This window comes from Drosophila persimilis, unplaced genomic scaffold (genome assembly GCF_003286085.1).
Source record: "Drosophila persimilis strain 14011-0111.01,24,50 unplaced genomic scaffold, DperRS2 tig00000579-arrow-pilon, whole genome shotgun sequence".
Classification (NCBI taxonomy): domain Eukaryota; kingdom Metazoa; phylum Arthropoda; class Insecta; order Diptera; family Drosophilidae; genus Drosophila; species Drosophila persimilis.
The window spans coordinates 1,969,428-1,990,730 of NW_020825322.1; the positions used below are offsets into that span (position 1 = coordinate 1,969,428).

A 21,303-nucleotide genomic window follows, 5' to 3' on the forward strand; every position below is an offset into this window, starting at 1 on the left:
CAGTCGTTTCTTGTTCTTTTAATAAAACATTGTAGTAAAATATTGTTGCTGTTGTAATTTGTTTGCTGTTGTAGGAAGTAGTTTTCTCTGTTGAAGAAGCCTTCTCCTTGGCCGTAATCTCCTACATAATACACCCGCGCACATATTTATATAATATATGTATGTATATAAGTCACCCAAGACGCCGCCGCCACACAACGAAAATAGTAGAATTCACTTTAGTATTAATCGTAGTTCCAGCTTAGTATTTATGCACTAGATGTAGATTCTGTTCACTTTTGATCTTATCTGTTTTCTGTTTGGTTTCGGGGGCGGGTGGGGGGCAAAGGGAGCGCCGCTGCTGCTGGGCTCATTTTTGTTTCAATTCGTTTTACAATTAGTTAGCAAATATAATTTAAATTTACCTAATTTTCTTGGGGTGCAATGCTGCTGTCGAAGAGAGAGAGAGCCTCGCTTAGCTTTTACATTCGCTCTTTTTTGATATAATGTTGCACAAAATTGTTATATACATTTCTGTATATATTATAATATACATATATATGTATTGTATAATAATTCTATATTTCCTTTTCAACTGCATTTATAATTAGCATCCACTTGGGAGGCTGGGTTTTCTTTATTTTTCTCTTTTTCACGTTTCATCATCCATTTCATTCTCTTCAATGCCGAAAAAATTTTATTTTTTATTGTTTTCTGTGTGTTTCCGTTTCCTCTTCTCTCCACTTCATTCCAGTTGCAGTTTCCGCTGCGTTCCATTCCACTCGTTTCGATGCTGCGCTTGCGTGCAACCCTGGCATTCACTGTTATGAATGCTGTGTGTCTGCCTGTGTTTGTGTTTCTGTGTTTCTGTGTTTCTGTGTGTGTGTGTGTGTGTGTATTCTTTTACTGGCACTGAGCCGCTCTCTTGAGACTATTTATTCCTATTTATTTGCATTCTCCCTCCCAACAGTTTGCTTAACTTTCGACTACTAAGTGACATCCGCTCCCCAAGATCCCTAAAAAGCCCGAGATCCAATTCTCCGCTCCTCCAATCCTCTGATACAAACGATCGTTCCGATCGTCCCGCCGACTGCCGACTGCTGACTGCTGACTTGACTTAGAATTATCCAGTGATTGAATTCGCATTTGCATTGGCTGCTGCTGCTGCCGCCGCCGACAGTGTCTTCTGGCCCTCCTCCGCCGGCGAGGGTGTGGCATCGCGACGGGGCGGCATCCGCTCGTTGACGGCATCGAGGCCCTTGGCCTCCGCGAACGAGGTAATCTTGTGGTTGGGCGAGAAGCCCTGCATGGCATTCTTGAGCGACTGCTTGCCACCGGAGAGGGCGCCGAGGGGCAGGGCGCCCGTCGGCGTCAGGCCCTTCAGCTGGAGGACACTCTCGGACTCCTCGCGCAGCACGGAGAAGACGCGCGCCATCTTGCCAATGGCCCGGATCTTGTTGCGTATGACCTCCTTGCGCGCCGCCGCCTCGTCGTCCGAGAGCGGCTCCTCGCTCTCCTCGGTCATCAGCTCGTCGTCGGAGCAGATGTTCAGCACGTTCACCAGCATCTCGGTGACCTTCTCGCCCACGAAGGGCAGCGACCAGGTGAACACGTCCATGAAGTTGGGAAGCCAGTAGGGGTGCGGCGAGCAGTTGAACTGCCGGATGTTCATCACGTTGTTCTCGTACTTCAGCACCGCCGCCTTGTTGTTGTACACATCGAGATAGTTGGGCGCCGAGAAGATGGTGATCAGCGAGGGGAAACCGGTGGTCTGGCTCTTGCGGTACATGCGGTAGCCGGCGTCCTGCGCCTCGTGCGCCCGGATGATCGACAGCAGATTGTTGTTCTGCAGGAAGTCGCAGCAGGCGGCATAGCTGTAGAAGTACGAACAGCCCCGCACCGAGTTGTGCGTGTAGAAGTCCGAGTTCTTCTCGTTCCCGAAGTCCTCCAGCGGATCGGACCACAGCAGGTCGCACATGGGGCCGAAGGCGGGTGGCTCCTTGAAGCGGTCGAGCCGCCGTATGTCCTCCAGCTCGTGTATCTCCGGCGACAGGCCGCCGTGCACGCACAGGAACTGTTGGTTCATTAGCGCCGCCAGCGGCAGGCAGTCGAACGCGTCCATGCACGCGTCGTACACGCGCTCCGAGTACTTGATCTTGCACTCCTGCTTGAAGGTGAAGTACTCGGTCAGGTGCCGGCACTCGTGGTTGCCGCGCAACAGGAACAGCGTCTGCGGATAGGTGATCTTCAGCGACCACAGATACAGCACGCACTCGATGCTGAAGTAGCCTCGGTCCACGTAGTCGCCCAGGAAGAGATACTTTGTGGTGGCCGGCGAACCGCCGATCTCGAACAGCTTCATCAGGTCGTAGAACTGGCCGTGTATGTCCCCACAGACCGTCACCGGCGCCTCAATATCGATCATTGTCTTCTCCTGGCGCAGCAGCGTGGCCCCGTCCTGGATGATCCGCAGCGCGGCGCTCTCCTCGATGCGTCCCTCCAGTATGAAGTGCTGCTTAAGTACATCGTGCTGTGGTTTTCCGGTCCGTGGATCGAACACGTCCGCGCAGGTGAGTTTGCGGCTTGGCGGAAACGGTACGCTATCGATCACACGCTCCTTGGTCGATATTGTGCTCCGTTTTGTGGGGCTCTGTGGTGCGCCTCCGTTGCCGCCGCCAGCTGTCGCTGCTGGCGATGCTGTGGAGGCTGCTGTGGCGGCTGCTGCCGTCCCCGTCGTCGCCGAGGCATTCTTGTTGTCGTGTGTGTTGTTTGCGTTGTTCGCCTTTTGATTTTGCTGCTGTTGCTGCTGGGCCGCCGCTGGCGACTGCGACTGGCTGCTGTTGCTCTGGGCCGCTGGCGAAGACATGTTGGACTTGGGTCACAGAGGCGCGCACCGCCGCTCCACCTCCGCCACAAGATCTGATGCTACGCTGCTCCTCCTGCTCAAAAACTGCTCCTGCTTCTGCTCCTGGCTATGTCTTGTTCCTGTCCCTGTTCCGTATGCTTCTCCTACAGCTCTTACTGTGGGGCTGGTTGGTGGCCGAATGATGATCAGTCAGCAAGTGGCTTCTGGCTTCTGGCTTTTGGCTGCTAGCGTATTCTGCCTGCCTGCAAAAGCAATGGGAAAAGAAAGGCAAACGGATACCATTAGCATTTATATTTATACAATATCATATATTTATGCTTCTCTGCCGTGGATGTGCCTGTGCCTCTGCATGTGCATGTACGTGGCATTACATGGCTATTATTAATAATAAATTTGTGTGCCCCGACCCGCTGCCACTGTGCACCCTGCCTGCCTGCCTGCCTGCTGCTGCACGTACCGTCCGTTCTCGTATGTTCTCCTACCCATCAGAGCAGTGCAGCAATTTCAGAAACAAAAGGCAACAATGATGTTCACTGACAGTTCAAATTTCGCATAAGCGAACAGTACTCTCTTCAGTTCTTGTTAAACATCTCTTCAAAAGGTTAACAAACGGCTAACCTCTGTAACCAGGAATAATAAGGATACATAATGAATGACCTAATGAATGATCATCATCATGTTATATTTTTCTATCATATGTCTTAAGAAAAAGAGTTTTTTTCCCATCTGAAATAGCAATGAAAACACTTTACCATCTGTGCAACTGAGAACAAAATTTAGTTGAACTAACGAGTGGATATCAACGTGCACGCTGCCTTTCTCTATGCAAGCGTCCATTCTTCACGTACGATTCACCCTATTTCCGTATGATCTCGGTCAACTGATGCCTCTTTTTGTTAGCCCTTGATTAATTGCACCCGTTTCACAATAAACTGTTGAAACAGGAGCATTCTTATTGCTGCCACTGGCTGTCACTTCTTCTCAATGCACGAATGCAAATATGTGCACAGAATTTAGAAAAATAATCAACGCCATCCGAATAAATATAGCGCGATGGCTAACAATCACGGCAGCGCGTTGTTGCGTTGACTTTAGACAGGCCCGACGAGGACTAGCGCTAAAAGACAGACAGACAGACGGCCAGAAACAAGAGAGAGAGAGGGAGCGAGACCCACAAAAAAAGGCTAGAGATGGCTGGGGGCATGGACTTAACCACGGATGTTCTTAATTGTCGCATTCGCTGGCAAATCAATCTGGTATTCTGGTATCATATCATTTGCATAGCTAATTGGATGGGCCTAAGTGGGCGAAAATTTGAACAGTCATATTGGAGTACTCCCATGAGACAAAAAACCAGGCCAGGTGGCTTTATTCTGCGATTCAACAAAAAAGTGCCCGTCATACGTGGATTTGCATAATTATTCGCGAATGAAGATTGAATGAGTGAATGAATTTTGAACCAGGTAAAATCAGTTTAAGTTTAAGTACAGTTTCGTTAGTTCTCGTGTCGTTCCGTGTCGACACGGCCGAAGTCCATCGCTAGCGATAGACAGACAGACAGGACGTGCAGGTTTGCCTCCCTGCTGCTATTCTGCGCTTGACGCATTGACTGACAACTGTACACAACAGAAACAGAAACAAATGCATGCCAATAAAGAGTGGCGCGGCATTCCAGTGGGACAGAGGCATACTACACGTGCGTTCCGATACTCCAGGCAGGCTCCTCCTCCACCTCCTCCTCGTCCCACTCTCGCCCTCCTGTGCGGCGGCCACGTTTCGCAACAGTAAATTAAAGTCAGCTGTCGTTTGGCGTCTCACTCTCACGCAAATTCATCACCGAACGCGGACGCGGACGCGAACCGAGGCGATTGAATGTGAATGGGAATTTGACTGGAAATGGATGGGCGTGCCTGTGTATAAGTACTCGAGTGTAATCCTAATGTGGCGGGTGGGTGGTGGTGGACAATAATTAATAATGCACTTGTTCATTTAGCATGCACAAAATATCGCCAGAAAAGGGGTAGGCGCATCAATTTCTACGGAACTGGAACATTTAAAAATTATTTATTAGATTTACTTCACAAATGTATGCTTCAAAAATTGTTTACTTTCAAACGGAATGGGAAATGTAAAGAAATTCCCCTACATATGCTCTAATACAGCTAATTTCATACACCCAAACAACTTAAAACATACAGCCACACAGCTTATTATATGCAGTCACAGCCTATTGTATCCAGTCACAGCTTATTGTATGCAGTCACAGCCTATTGTATGCAGTCACAGCTTATTATATGCAGTTACAGCTTAATGTGTGCAGTCACAGCTTATTGTGTGCAGTCACAGCTAATTCGAAACACCCATTTGGATGCCATTTGGAGCGACTGCAGACTGGAATGAAAGCGCGTGCCGGGATTTTTTTCCTTGGTCCCAAAATGGTCCACCCCTAGGTACTTCTCCAAATTTATTAACAATAATTTGAAACACCCTCCGAAACCTCCAGCATGGAAAAGCGGAACAGCGGAAGCATTTCCATGGCCTTGAACCAAAATATTGAACAGAGTTTCTACACCGAAAAGAAGTCGCAAAAGTTGTAGAAAACAACAGTTAAATATAAACTATTCCAATATGGTTTCACATATATTTACACACATGTGTTACTCTGGTTAAATTTGCATTTATTTTGGAGTTCTGTACTTAAACAAGAAACGAAACTAACAAAAATATTACAAATATTTAAATTAAACCTTACTGTAAATTTACAAAAGTAACAAGCCCACACAAGGTTGAGAACACACATTTACCAATCATATAACTCGTAGCTGATCCTTAACTTTTTACTTTGAAGGGTCTACATTTACTATAAATCAAAAATATTATTGCATTTTTTGTAGATATCAAAACGTATCAATTAAATACGATTTTTTTTCAATGAATAATGAATGAATAATGCCACTTCCCGCCCAGAGAGCTGGGGGTCCAACGTCATGCTACCCGCGCGCATTATCAACAGTCTTGTGACGTTTCGAAAGTTTCTAATTCCGATTTGATATGTTTGCACGTGTGTGTACGCGTGTGAGTGTGCCGATTTTTTAATTATTAAACAAGTTTCCGAGGCGAAGAGAAAACAACATTTTATCACTGCCTGTATCTGTATCTCGGCCCCTACCGTTCCTTCCTGCCTGACTAAGCGGCTAATTTTCATGCATATATTCGCATTTTTCTGCTCATTGTTCAGTTTTTATGGCTTTGGCGCATATTTTTGCGTTTACACGATCGCACAAATACACATTAAGTACATTTTCGGCATTCCGTTTGTACGTGTCGTCGCCCTGCTCTTCTCTGAACCATACCCCACTACAAATACTGTGCGCTAGGTGGGATAAGCCGACTTGGGGGCATACCCTGTACACTAATTCAGAAAAGAAAGTGATCTCTACAGGCATCGCAAAGTACTCTAGACATTAGTCTAATTTAATACTACCCAATATCTAATATCATACACAGAGAGCTGTCCCCCGGCCTGTCACATACTCGTACGATATATGTACTTCTTCTTGTACTCTACGAGTGGTACGGTATATAAAACGAGGATAAGACACGCCAGCCAGTCAGCCGGCCAACCAGACTGCCAGACAGCAGCAACAGCAGGCACAGAACGAGGCTAATGAAATAAAACTTTTTTTGTTTACCTTTGGAGAGTCTGTGCTGCTCTGTGCTGTGTGGTGCCGCCTGCCGCCTGCCGCCTTTCGAACAGACACACACGCACCAGCTTAGAGGAAAATATGGTAATTAAAAAGCAATTATGCAAACGATATTCTCTTTGTGAAAATATTTTCGGCATAATCAAAGGTAACGAACGGAAAGGCCCGTACGAAGTTTGCTGCACTCAGGCCCGTGGTCGCCTGGGGCATCCAGGGGGGAGGTCGTCCTCAATGTGCTCGTACGTGAATGTGCATGCAGGAAGCCAGGTTAAAAGCAGCTCACATGTCAGACTAATTAGATAAGCGGCACTTGGTATTAAATCTCTCGAGTATAATAATGTGCAACGAAACGACCGACCAAACTGAAATGCTAATTTAATTGTGCCAAAAGTTGTCTGGGTCCGTAGCATCACATACTCGTCAGCAGCAACGGCAAACCGGCCACGGGCAACACAGCCAACAATGACAGCTACTGGTGCTGCCAGTGCTGCCCAACAGTCGACACCACACCAGACTGCCAGTGCTGCCCAATAAGCTGGACTTTATATAGCTTGATAGCTAACAAAAACTGCTTAACAAAAGTAACACATGATTCGGATAATCTTGCCAATGTTTGAAGTGATTTTTGTGTACTTTCTAAAACATATATTCTTCCATTGCCCTGTCGATCGACTGCCACCATTCATGGACTAATCACAGAAGGCTCCAAGGCTTTCGCACTGTTTCACTTCACGACTTTTCCTAAACAGAATTTCTGGCTTTTATCCCAAAATCTCTTGTTTCTGCCATAAAATTACTCCATAGTAATAGATAGCCAGTTTTTGGATTTAACGTGGCTAAATCGTCTGTGCTACTGCCACTTGTCCACACAACAGCCACAACTACGGCTATTTCTCCTCGCTCCCGGCTTCTAAAATTAGCATAGGAGAATATCCACTCACTCACACGTTAGGTGGTTCGGTGGTGGGGAGGGTGGGCTTTGGTTTGGGGCATTAATAATATAGGATTCTGTAATCGGCGAGTACCGAGCGGCTGGCTGCCGAGTGCCTGTTGGGGGTTGCGGTCACACTAATCGACCATTTGACGCATCAAATTGAACGGACGCAAGCGTTCTAATGGACATGCATTGACAGTTGCAACAAATCTGCCCCATAGTTATTAACCTCAATTTTAATGCAAATAAAAACCGTCTGACCACGTAAACAAATGTACACACACTCACACACGGTCACAGAATAGACACGGAGAGCACACATGTTTTCCAATTGCAATTGCAATTGCAATTTGTGCTAATGTGTGCACGAGTACTCGCACATGCCCGCTCCAGTGTGGTTCATTTATATTGATGAGCGTTCAGTTCAGCGTTTTAATACAAGCGACTTGCTTAATTGATTGGAATAGTATTTATGTACGTACATGTGTGGATTCATTCGACGATTATCTGTTGTTTCTCAAATTCAACATTTTATCGTTCTCTCACTTTAGTTATCTAGCACATTTCGTGATATTTTGCTACTAAGAAACGCCTGGCAATAGCTCAAAGGAACGCAACTGTACTTTGTCTCCATATTGTAAGGAGCGCAACTGTAGTTTGTCGCCATAATCCAACATTCATTGAGGACTGTACAAAGATGGACTGTACAAATTGTCTATTTTTGAAGTTTATTCTCTTCAAATATTTTGATTATTTCGTACTAGTATTTTTTGTTACTAAGAAACACAACTGTACTTTGCAGCTATTTTTTATTTTGTTATATAGCAGAGGCGAATCTGTCTCTCTCTCATCTGGAAGTACAACTGTGCTGTATTTACGTTAAGGCCTGAGCATCCCTTCATTAATTAGATGACTGCCACACTCTATTCTTGAAGTAACTCAAAGGCAGTGAGTGCTTCCCAGTGGGTAACATTGAAAAGGTGGGCTGTCATTGAATCGATTCAGCGAGCATATAACTTATAGATCAGACAGTACACACATCTTTTCTTTGTACACTCCACTCAATCGATTATATGTAGACACGTACGTATACAAGCCCCCAACAATTGGGGTCTCTAGGCACGGCTTTCAGTGAAAAAACAATTTGTTCAACCTATTAATTTGGCATTTAATAGCCTCACTTGGCCTCACTTATCGACGCACAGGTTCTGTACAGGTGTCAGTCGGTTTGAAACGGTCCTAAAACCATCTACCACATTTCCTCGAATTCGTTTACTTTGTGTACATATTATTTAGTGGATTTAGATCTCTATAGAGATTATTTGTCAGGAACTCCTGCCATCGAGTAGAGCCATATGATAGTATCTGCTGAAAATTGTTACGATTAAAAATTTTTTACAGCCCAAAGGAAAGAAAAGCAATTTCTTCCGCTCTCCCACTCTCTGACAGTTCTCAATAGTTTGGAGGAGGGGGGCTTCCAATAGTCTGAATGTTCATTCTTGCCTGTTGTTTTTCTATTTTTCATTGTTATTTTTTTCTGTTTTTGTTTTGTGTGTGCTTTTTTCCTTGTTTTGTTTTCTTCCAATAGCTTTGACACGGTTGCGGTTAGGCGGGGTTTATGGTTTACGGTTTACGGGTTCTGTTCATAACATGCGGTACCCATGTGTGCACACATATTTTAAAATTTAAATTGTATTCCATTCCAGCTAAATCCATAAATATTTTGTGCCGTGTTCTGGACCCCACCAAGTCAGGCAAATATATTCAATGTTTATCCAACAATTGTAGCACATGGCACATGGCATATGCATTTTTCTTGCATTTTTCAGGCTCCAATTGTTTGTATCCAGAGCAGAGCACAGTCTTATGTGTATCGATCGATATATGTATGCATGTATGCACATATGTCTGTGGCATCTTGTGGTCGAGGCGGACTGGCGAACTTAATTAAAAAATATCTGCAAATATTTATTCTTAAATGCAAAAGCAAATCAAAAGAACAGGGACAACAGGGCACACGAGTGGATGCGGATGCGGATGTGGTTGTGGATGTGGCTGTGGCTGTGGATGTGCAGGTTGAGGTTGAGGTGGTGTACTGACACACAACCGAAAGGCCTCTTTAATTAAAGTGCGCAACGTTTATTTGTTTTAAACTATTTGCGAAATGTGGCAAAACTAATTAAAAAGTGTGTCGAATGTCGAATGTCGGCGGCAATGCCAATGGCAAGAAACAAAAGAACCAAGAACATTCAATAGCAGTGTGCCACTCTCTGCCTAGCAGCTGTTTTTGTTTGTTTGTTTGTTCAGGTGTTTACTTTGCCAGTTCTCTTCTGTTCCGTTCCGTTACTGTTGCTGCTGCTTAAAAGCAGACACTCAGCAGGCAAGACCGAAACTTGGGGCACCCTTTCCGCGTCATGCGACAGCGCTCCTCGGTCATTGAAGATTGTACACATATTCCTGTTGCAAGTACAAATTAATCTATGCAAAGTGTATGGGCCACAAGACCCAACACTTGTTGTTTGCATTTATGTGGCAAAAGAACTGGCTTGTGTGTGTGTGTGTGTGTGCATAGCATTATGTAAAGTTGAAGCAACAGGAGAAACAATATTTAGATTCGATTTGCATGACACATGGCACAAACAGCAACAGCAACAGCAATGGTACATTGACACGCGGCACGGCACGACCGGGGCACACACGCACGCGACCCACGGCTGGCTGGTGGCACGCGGCTCGGTATACTGGTGTCCTCGTGACAGTAGCAGCAGTAGCAGCAGCAGCATCTGAGTGCTGTTGCATACCAACCAAATGCTACACACGGGCGGGCGGACACTCTTTCTCTACTCCGTCATCCTCCTGTCATCCACAGGCAAGGCAATCCTCTCCTCGTGTGTTGTATTTATTTTGCATTTGCATAATTCCGCTTTCATACGTACAAAATGGCTTAACAATTGTTCTTATTCATGTTTTTATGTAAGCATTTATTTTTGTATATATATATATATTTTTTTTTGCAGCAGCAGCTATTGTGTGTGTGTGTGTGTGTGTGTATGGGCCTTTGTTCTGCTCTTTGGGGCAGCGCAGGGCATGCGAATCGGTTTGGAAATGCTAAATTATTCAGCAAAAACTGGCAGCTTTTGTCGGCCGCCCTGGATGCGACCGCGTCAAAACGTCAGAGTGTTGAAAGAAGTCTAATTTAAACAAGAAAGATTACTATATGTGTGTATGCATATGGTTGCACACAAAAAGCTCGGCTCGTTTTTCCTTTCTTTGGTAATCCGATGGCGATGAAATCTCTCCAACCAACTCCGTCCAGTATATGTGCCACAATTACGTGATTAACCTTTGGGAAAGGTCTTATTGTACTCCCAATTTTATCTCAGAATTCCTGGATTCCTGCATAACAATTATCCAGATTACTTTGTCTTTAAGATATTCTTTGCATGAGCATCCTTTTGAGGCATTTCTAGGCTTCCCAATAGAACAAGTAAGAAAGCCTGGAATTTGGGGAAACCAATTGCCTTTGCATTCCTTTACGGCCTTGCCCCGACCTGGCATGGGTCAATAACGTTTCCTGCCAACGTTTCTGGTTGACGGATTTGCAGTTGCCACAATGCCTTCGACATTCCTCCATAAGATCTCGAAGAGAATTTGATCTTTCGCGAGTGTTTCGGCTCATTAGCCTGTTGAGAGATCCTTTTGAGAAGCGTTTTTCAACTGGAACATGAATGTAATGTATTAAATTCATGGTGCTACCCCTTTGTGGTTTTGATAATCGGGTTCCCTGCACTGCAAATGTCTCCTACGATAGAGCGCCTTAGGCTTGAGTCCTGCAGAGGGGTGCGTTGCGGCGGATCGTGTTGTTGCGTGTCGAGGAGTATTCGGGGTGCTCGTCGCTCGTCGTTTTCTTGCCAATTAATTATAATAATTAAGTTCGAAATGCGTTGCGACTAAGCAACAGTAAAAGCAACAACAGCCACAACGAGAAAGGGGGGGAATCGAAAGAAATGGAGGCAAAAATACGAGCTCCTCTACACGCAAACGCATTTAACGGGCCTGAAGCCAATTTACCGGGCGGGCAATCCTTTTGACGTTGCTTTATGGATGGACAAAAAAAAAAAATTCGGATAGAAATGTTTGCACAGGAAGAAAAAAAATGAAAGCCCCGGCCACGCCTCCAGCCTCCTTGCTCTGAAACGGTGTGTACACACTCGCATGGACACACCAGTATTCAAAGCAATTGCTGTTCGCGTTGCGCATTCAACGATGATGATGATGTAGTATCATTCTGTTGGCTGCCAGTCACAGTCTGAACATAAAAGGATACCGACCAAACGATACCCACAAGCACAAGCCCCGATATAGGGGTGTAAGACCCCGAAAGAAGGACCGTAGAAAGTCGGTATAGCCATGTCTGGATGAGCGCCTAGATCTCAGAGACTATACAAGCTAGATCGCCGAATCTGGTTTAGATCGGATCACCATTATTAGTCCTTGCCGCAGCTCACAACGCTACCGCTTCCCTTTCGTTATTTTTGAAAGTTCTTACGAGCTTTGTGGCTCAACGGTGGGGCACGTCTTTGCTCCCAATTGCTCTCCACACAGAAAGCGCCCGAGAAGGCAAAAAGATCGATGTTCGACCTGACTCGGTTCCGCGAATGCAGAAAACAAAATACATGTCGGGTGCACGATGTGACTCGGAGTCTCGCCAATAAGGGTGGTTTTTGTTTATTTATAAGTCGGCAAGATCTAGTATTCATGTGTACCTTTCCATCACACGTACAGTATTACCCTCGACGAGTCCCACCAAAAAAGAGTCATCCCATCTACCCGCACACCACACCAAACCACACCACACCACGGGACACGGGGAGGGACGGACAGGCGCGACGCGAGTACAATTTTATTTTCACATAAACAAAAATGGAAAACAGAAACAACAACAACAAAAACCGTAGCAAAAACATATTTGTTCGAAATTTGAGGCGAAATTGTGTGTGCCCGAACCCCTCCTCCCCCTTTCCCGTCGCGCGGTCTATCCTTTCGTTTTTTTTTGTTGATTTTTTTTTTGTGGCCGCCTTTCCGTCTGTCGCCGTCGCATGCCATTTTGGCCAATTTTTACCGTTAGGGTGCAAACAAAGTGTACAGTTACCCAGAGAGCCGCCGCAAGGAGACAAGCACAAACACGCACAGGACGGGAGGACGGGGGGCACACATTTGTTGCTATTTCCCGCCACCCACCACCAGCCAACCGGCCACCGCCCACCGCCCACTGGTATATGGATATGTGTGCATGCGTGTGTGTGTGTGTGTGTGCGAATAAGTGAATTTTTAACTTAATTTATCGTTTCTAAAAAGCACCAGCCACCCCTCCCACCAGCCAAAGAATAAAGAGACATGCAAAGAAAAAAAAACACAGAGAAGAGGGGGAAAAAAAAACAAAACAAAAAAAAAATAGATGAAACAACAGAGAGACGAACGACCAAATCAACGCCTCGCACTTTTCTGGTGCCCGTTTGAGTGACAGCTCGGACGCGAACGCCTAACACCCTCCCCACCCGCCCTGAATCCCCATACCCCCTTACCCCTTGCCCACATGCACGCCTGTCGCTGTCTGCTCCAATAACTCAAGTACTTTTCTTTCGCTTTCAGCGATTTTTCATCTTCTCTGGTCTGGTCTGGTCTGGCCTGGTCGGTTCTGTTCTTCTCTGGTCTCCCCTTGTCACTTGTCTCTGTGCCTGAGTATCTCTCACTGTCCCCTGTCTGTGTATAAGTATTGTTTTGGTGCATGAAAATTGTCGCACAGAGAAATTATTTTTGGCAAATTGTTGTACCATTCCACTTGCTCTATGTTACTGCTGCTCTGGGGTTGGGGTTGGGGTTGGGGTTTGGGGGGTGTGGCAAGATGTCGACCTAATTTTAGTTTGCGTTTCACAGTTTTCATTTACCCGCTACTACTGCGGGTACAGTGTATTTGTTCGAGATTAGCAGCCAGGAAGAGTACGGAGTCGAGTCGATCCAACCATATCCGAAAGACTTACATATCTCCCATCTATAGCACTCATCCTGGTGTGTCCACAATTTCCAAAAAATTCCAGAAATTTCTATTCAGCATTAAAGCAGAAAGATGCAGAATCTAAATAAATTCTTTTACGTCTTTTACGACGGGTTACGGTTTGCGTATGCACTGCTTGACAGCTCATCGGAGCGCACTGCTTGCTATCTGTCACTAGCCGCTAATCAAGCACACACCCACACACACATATTGAATGAGATACATACATAAATACCGTAATATATGCGGTATATACATAGTATGTTCTGAATGAATGCTCTTATATATATTGTGCATATGTAACGTACGTACGGGTTAAGTCCGGTGTAAACAGCTGATGTGCGTGTCATGAACACATTCAAGCAGTCACACACACATACATATGTTGGTGGATATTAAAGCAAAACGAAATTAAAGAAAGAGCTACGACCCCGAGGAGGGCACAAAGAAAAGAAAATGTGGAAAATGTGATGAAAAAGTGGCGAAAAAGCGAATCTTGTAAAATGCTCGGCATAGGTGTCAACGACAGCAACAAATTACTTATAAGCCATTTTAAAAGCATTAACTTTAACGAGTAACAGTAAACTGCAGCATCACGTACACCAACGAACACGCACGCCAAAGCGGAGCGAGAAACAGAGCAAAAGAGCGAGAATGAGACAGATAGAAGGACATGTCATTGACAAAGCTGTGGCAGTGGCCAGCGGGCAACAAGAGAGAATGCCAGAGAGAGAGAGAGTTTCAGTGGTAAAGGCGGAATGCAGGAGGTCATGGAATGGAGGAGACTGTGCGATGGGGCCAACGCATCATGATCATCCTTATTCGTATTTTCTCCTCCTCCTTTGGCAATCTGCTTCCGTGGAAGAGTAAGTCTAACAAGTCTCCATGCCATACTGGCTCTGGCCAGCAGTCCTCAGCGCTCTGGAGAAGTTTATGCAAGCCAGTTAGAAAAAAACAGCAAAGGAAAACGAAATAAAAACCCAGCAAGCAACCGGCCTTTGTTGCTACTAACGGCATTGTTTGCATGCTGAGTGCACTTAAACAATCAAAGCGAACGAGTGGGGTGGGGGAGGGGAAATGAAAAAGTAGCTGTGCCACTCGATAGTCGCCAACGAGCGGCGGGGAGGAGTGCACAAAATCAAGCGGCATGACCAGAAAACAAAAACCAAAAACCGAAAAAAAAAAATCATACACACACCCGCACAAAAACTTTCCGTCATACTACAGCATAAAATACTTTTGCCAACAACTTTGAAGGCTGCAAACAACAAAATAAAAACAACAAAAACAAAAAAGGTTAAGTAGCAAAAAAGCAAAAACTTACACACAAACAGAAGCAACAATGGAGGGAAGTTTTCATTTTTCGCATGAAAAAAAAAAGGAAGAAAATGCAAAACAACACAAAAACATACTATCACAAATGAAATATTGGTACTGGCTTTAAGACTAGACCGAATGAATACCCTTAATACCAAAGAGAGTTTAATGTCAAATGGGCCAAGTATTGTGCCTATTTTTGGACTAGTCCCAAAGATCTACAAAAACTACAAAAAAAAAAAAGACGAGCAACTTTTCTGGGAGAGTTTTTCAGAGTTTATATGTATTTTCCCCTTTTCGTGGCCATCGATTGGGCCCAATATGATCGAGAATTCATGAACTGTACGTGCATCTGGTGGGATGGTAATTCCCGAACATATTCCACGTTTTTTTTGTTCCTTTTCAGAGCATAAAAACCCAAACCAAAGCAGAGCAGAAGAGAACCAAAGAACGTCCAAAGAGATTTTCGTTTCTTCATTCACGTCGTTGTGGTTTTTATGACCGCCAGTGTGCCAGCGCCAGTGTGCCAGTATGCGTAAAGTAACTGTAACGAAGCTCAGGAGTATGTCAAAGAGCGAGAGAAAGGGACACGCACACAAACACACACACACACACAAAGTCAGAGGGGAGCCAAGGCGAGCGAGTGAGTGGGACAACGAGAGATGAGAATGTGATGGGAGGCGAGAGGCAGGAGCAGCTGTTTAAAGCGCGAATCTGAAAGCGAAAGGGCGAAACAAAAGCAAGCGCACACCAGCCATTAGAGAAGAAAATAAGAGTAGGGCGGGGCGGGGGTGGAATTACAAGGGATATATGTATGTACAGGGCAGGCCAGAAGCCAAGGTGCGGGGTGGGGGGTGGGGGTTTGAGGGAAAAGTCGCTTTTGAATATTTAATATTTATAACTTGAGCAACGAACCGAGAGATGATTTATATCCCCTCCGGAAGCTAATCTCGAGTTTGGTCTAACTCGAACATACACACAGTAAAACCGAGACAGGGAGGAGAGCGAAAGAGACACAGGGATACGGAAGAGGTAGAGGTAGAGGTGTGTGCGGGCGGTGGGAATGGAGCTTTTCGAGGCGCAGGCCATAACGCGGTTGAGGTTATGTGCGGCTGAGCATATAACGGTAAAATATGACACACAAAGCGCTGGGAATACGCTTCCACGTTTCCGTCTCTCCTCTCTCTATCTCTCCGTGTGACTGTGTGTGTGTGTATACATACATATTTTAAAGCATGTTGCACCAAAAATCCAAATAAGTATGCTTTATCGATTCCAGGGAAAACACACACACACATACACATATATTCAACGTTTCTCGAGCCAAAACCCCAATAAGACCAAAAACCAAGTAACATTTTCTGGCTCGAGTTCCGGGCACCCAGGCACCGAGGCACCCAGGCACCAAGGGCTCCAAAGCTCCCCTCAGTGGCGCACTTAATTTTGTTGCTGGTTGCATGAAGCTGGGAGCTCTGAAGGCGGATTTCACCGGTCTCAATCCTTGTGCCCTGTATCTTCTCGGTCTGACTCGAGTCAACCCTGACCGCTGACGAGGGATACACACACACACACGCACACACAAGCCATACGCATAGGAACCGTTAGACGGTCATTACGACGATAAGACAACACTGTCGATGTTGTCGATGTTTGTTGTTGTTGTTATTTCTGCGCCTGTTTCTGTTTCTGTTGTTTTGCGTGTACCTCTCTCGCCGCCCCTCTCGTTCGTTGTACGGTGTGTGTGTGTTTGTGTGTGTGTGTGTGTGTGTGTGTGTGAGAGTGTCCTGTTGCTGACACAAGAGCAACAGAAACAACGAGCCACCGTCAGAATGGAAGGAAAGAAGGGGAAATAAAGGAAGGAAGTGCGCCATAGTCGATATTCAGACTATGGGAATACCCCGCTCTCGTTCACGATTTCTGTTTGTGTGTGCCACAACAAGTGGAAAATTGATCCAATCGGAAATATCCAAGCAAAAGAGATATTCGCTAGATATCTGTACACATGTTTATACATAGGTACACAGTACAGGCACCTAGTATATTTACCTTTTTTTTGAGTTAAGATACATTTTGTCTGCTGATCTTAACCAGAAACAGTCTCCTACTCGTTCTATACAATCCTTTTTCAAACGAATTACGCACACATAGCCTTGTGCCTTGTGCCTTGGGTGGTGGGTGGTGGTTGGTGGGGCAGGGTGGCTGTCAATGCCAGAAACAGGCACCCAAAAACACAGTCAGAAGAAGCAGTCGAGCGCGTTTTATTTCCTTTTATATAAGTTTATTTATTTTTTTGCTCATACTTTTACTTCTTTTCCCTTTTCTCCATCATCATCAGCACCCACGTTTTATCTCTGGCCGAAAACGTCAACTGCAGCAGCAGCAGTAGTACTACGTAGAAGGAGAAGGAATACGTAAGCTACAATAGGAAGGACAGGGGCACATCACAGTCATGCCACAACCACATACCATACCGCCCCACATTTGCACACGGTGTGGCGGGGGGGCACAAAAAGATGCTGATGTCATTGACAAACGGTAAACGGGAACGGGAACGGAATCAGGTGGCGACCGCATTTTGAGTTAATACAAATTAAACTCACAGTGAGCTTTGCTCGCTGAAAACCCACTCGGGGGAGAGCTTTCCCTAATGAGCAAGTTGCAGGCCTGCCCCCCCCCCCCCTCCCCCCCACCCCCTGATCCCGTTAAATATTTACGAAGATTTCACAGTTATTCCTCCTCATAATGAAAGGCAGAGGCGTACGGATTTCGGGGGCGGCACAACTTTTCCCAAAGAACTCCTCTCGCTAATTGCAAAAGAAGAGGCACCGCGAGAGAGAGGGAGAGCGAGAGAGTGAGAGCGCGTACAGAATCAAGGCTCGAGATGGTTTCGAGCTTATTGGAACCACGGTGCGGTGACGAGGCGGCAAGCCAGAGTGGGAGTGGGAATAGGCATGGGTTTCGAAAGGAAGCAGAGCAGCAGCAGCAGCAGCAGGAGCCAAGAGCATGCTTTCTCCTTTTTCTTTGTGTGCGTTATGTGGTATGTATATATAAATATATACATGTGTGTGTGTGGGTGTGTGTGTGGTGAGCTTAGGCTTTATGGGCGATTGGTGTGCGGGTGGGGGCTCAGGCGATTTGTTGCGTGCGGTGTTTCTATGCGCGTACGCTGCTGCTACTTTTTGCGAGCTTTTTCCTTTTGGCCTGCGCACACATACATACCTCGCTCTCTGTGGGTGTGTATGTGTGTGCACTACAGTACACTAAAAGTCAATTGACCCGAAACTGTTTTTACATGAACACACATACCCATGTACATATGTATGTGCAGATGTATTTAATTAACATACACATATGTTTATAACTGTACATAGGCCAGGGGCAACAACTGCAGCCAACACAAATTTTGGTATTTCTTCAGCTGTTTGTTAGTGTGTGGGAGTGAGAGACATGAGATTCGAGTCTTACTGGTACAAAAAAAATTCTTTCTTTATTTTGTTTATTTTTTGTATTTTTTTTTTTTTTTTTTTTTTTTGGTCTCTGTACATTTGTTGCTGCTCTCGCTCTATAATTAGCGCAATTTGTGTAAATCTCTTTTACGCTTGTATTTGTGTGCTGTGCTTCATTCCATTCCTGTTTCCCAATTATTATTTTCTTTTTTTTTTGCACATGTTCTTTACTTTTAATGCTCAATTCTGTGTTGCTTTATAATTTTTTTTTTTCATTTTGCGTTTGTTTTTTCCCTCTTTGTCTCGCACGCGTTCTCTTTGTATTAATCTTCTTCCACAGACCTCTCTTTTTGACTCATTCTCGACGCTTCTTCGAGTTTCTTTGCAGTTGGGGCTGCAATTGTCCATTGAGCGCAAATTGCTAATTGAACAAAATATGCACACATGCTCCACCTGTTAATGCCTGTCACTTACCCCCCACCACCAACTCTACTACACTCAATTATAGAGACAATGCGAATGCTTTCAACTGTTAAACTGCATGGCTGCCGTGTGCACGAGGGAGACCAGATTATCACTCAATTACACACCTACACACACACGAACAAACGAGTACCGTCAGATTAATTGAGAGATTTGTGTGATGCTGATCTTATTGAGTGTAATGGTAATGAGAAGAAGAGAGGGGAGAGAGACCGGTGCTCTCTGGTTACTGTTGTCCTCTCACTCCCACTTGTACTGTACATTATCACTTTAAATATGCCTTGCAGCAGTGCATTCAATTATATGGCTGGTGCAAGTGGAGGCGCAAGTGCAGGAGGTGGAGGTGGGAATGAGAATTTGGAATGCATGCGATTGCTTAATCGGTATCACAATTATTAATGAATGGGCTGCAATTACTGCATTTCCATTTGGATGGATGGTTCGCTGACGCTTCCGCGGATTGGTGCGAATGTGGGGGCGTGTGTGGGAGCCGGTTCAGCTGGACAATGACTTTATGTTGGAATATTTGATTTGAAGAATTAGTATTAGACCGACTACTGCCATGCAATTTCCGATTAAATGAGCACATGTGCATACGACAGTGTGTTTCATGGGTGTGTGTGTGGACCTTGGAATGAAACTCGAGGGAAACCTTGAGGGGAGATACCCCTGGAGTTTTGGTCCGGAGGAGTTGTCAAGCATCCTCCGTACGTAGCACGAAGATACACAGAGAAAGAGAAAAATAAGGAGAGAGAGAGAGAGCATAAATGTGACAAAAACAAATTTCAAAAAATCTCGTGGCACACGGTGCGATGCTGGCAGCGACTGCGCAGCGTTTGGCGCTAGCAGCAGCAGCAGAAAAAAGGAGCCGTTATATGCTTTTCTCGAATCCTCTTTCACCGCCCCCGCTTTCACCCAACTCACTCAAAAGCATGAACATTTTTCGTTGCTTTTGCTTTTTGGGTGTCCTGCCACTAACACACACACACACACATATATATATATATATATATACCGTAATTTACGTGGGGCTCTCTCTAAGTGAAAATCTCTTGCTTACACACACACCACCACACTTGCAAGTTTTCTTCTTGTTGAATTTTCGTATTTCCCTTTTGGCAGCAGCCGCCTTTTTAGCACTTGATTTTCGCATTGTTTTGTGGCACACACGAAAAAAAAATATATCAAGATCGGGGGAGGAGAGGTCCAAAGATGACTAATAAGTATGAAAAAATGTACATAGCGGAATGTACACACGCAGGTATGCACACACTCACCCACACACTCGCAATCGAACACGCTATGTACATGTCATGTATGTATTTATAATGTTATTTTTTACCGTTGCGTTGCACTCGCGGAACGAGAAATCCATTAATTTGTGTCCGAATTATTCAAATTGGAACATTTTTTTTGTGAACAATAACGAAAAAAAAACTACATTTCCATACACTTGCAGCATGACTTGGAGGCTTAGGTAGGTCGTTCTTATTTACATGCTACAACAGTATGTATGCATATTTATTCATATATACACACACACACATGTGTGTTTGTGTGCGATTCCAATTGGTGTTTGTTTGCTAGCTTTTTTTTAAGCTGCTCAACTCCGCGCTCCGGCTTTTCTTTACTTTTCTCCTTTTGAGTGACACCTTCAACAAGCCACTCTCCCCCCTTTCTGAGTGTGTGTGCGTATTGCACAATTTTTTTTTGGGGGAAAAAATAGCATAGCACGACAAAAAAAAAACAATGAAACCAATCTGCTTGGCAAATTTACCTCTTAATTCTTTGTATAGCTCAATATTCTACTTTCGGTTTCACTCAAACGGTCTGCAGATGATGCAGGAACAGAGCGCTGTTGCAGAGATAATGCACACAAATTCCTGATGCTGCTCACGCAGAGTCGCACGCACGATATGGAGACGATTACAGACAGCCGTAAACAAACGCGCAGCGCCAAATGCAGCAAATGCAAAACCCAAACTGTTGTAATTAAATATTAAATTAAGCGTAGAGGTAGAGAACTATCGATGGCACTTTCGCACTATCGATGGTAGGGCACTATCGCGCTACTAAACTATCGATGGTTCAATGTTTCGATAGTGGACGATAGTATAGTTTACCCATCAGCAAAGACAATTTGTGCGCATTTATTCAAAAGAAAGAAATGGATCGCTTCTTTTAAAAAGGTAATACACTTCGCAAGCAATTAGAAAGTATGTTTACGAAATTTTTGTCTAATTTAAGGCAAACGTCGCAGTTCTGCAGCGAATTGCGAGTGTACCTTAAAGGATATATTGACATCTTGGAACGTCTTGAATAAAATGCTTTGTATTGTAACTGACAATGCCAGCTCAATGCTGAAAGCATGTGAAAACTTAAAGATAAAAAATCTGCCATGTTGCGCCCACACAATTAATTTGGTGGTCCAAGATGGTTTAAAGCTTGACCATGACGATGTTTCAAAAGCTTTATTTTCAAAATGTAAAACCATAGTGAGGTTTTTCAAATATATATTG

General features: G+C 44.9%; 1 protein-coding gene across 1 annotated transcript; it reads right to left on the minus strand.

Moving 5' to 3' along the window:
• Positions 1 to 35: 35 nt before the first annotated feature.
• Positions 36 to 20,730, minus strand: LOC6598542 (serine/threonine-protein phosphatase 2B catalytic subunit 3). Its single transcript, XM_026990377.1, has 2 exons — positions 20,562 to 20,730; positions 36 to 3,087 (listed from the first exon to the last, which is right to left on the minus strand). Exon 2 carries the CDS (start codon positions 2,843 to 2,845, stop codon positions 1,103 to 1,105), a length of 1,743 nt encoding a protein of 580 aa, XP_026846178.1. The 5' UTR covers positions 2,846 to 3,087; positions 20,562 to 20,730; the 3' UTR covers positions 36 to 1,102.
• Positions 20,731 to 21,303: the final 573 nt, after the last annotated feature.

Excerpts from the sequence above, each read along its gene's own strand:
- LOC6598542 (XM_026990377.1), bottom strand. The coding sequence starts at position 2,845 with ATGTCTTCGCCAGCGGCCCAGAGCAACAGCAGCCAGTCGCAGTCGCCA.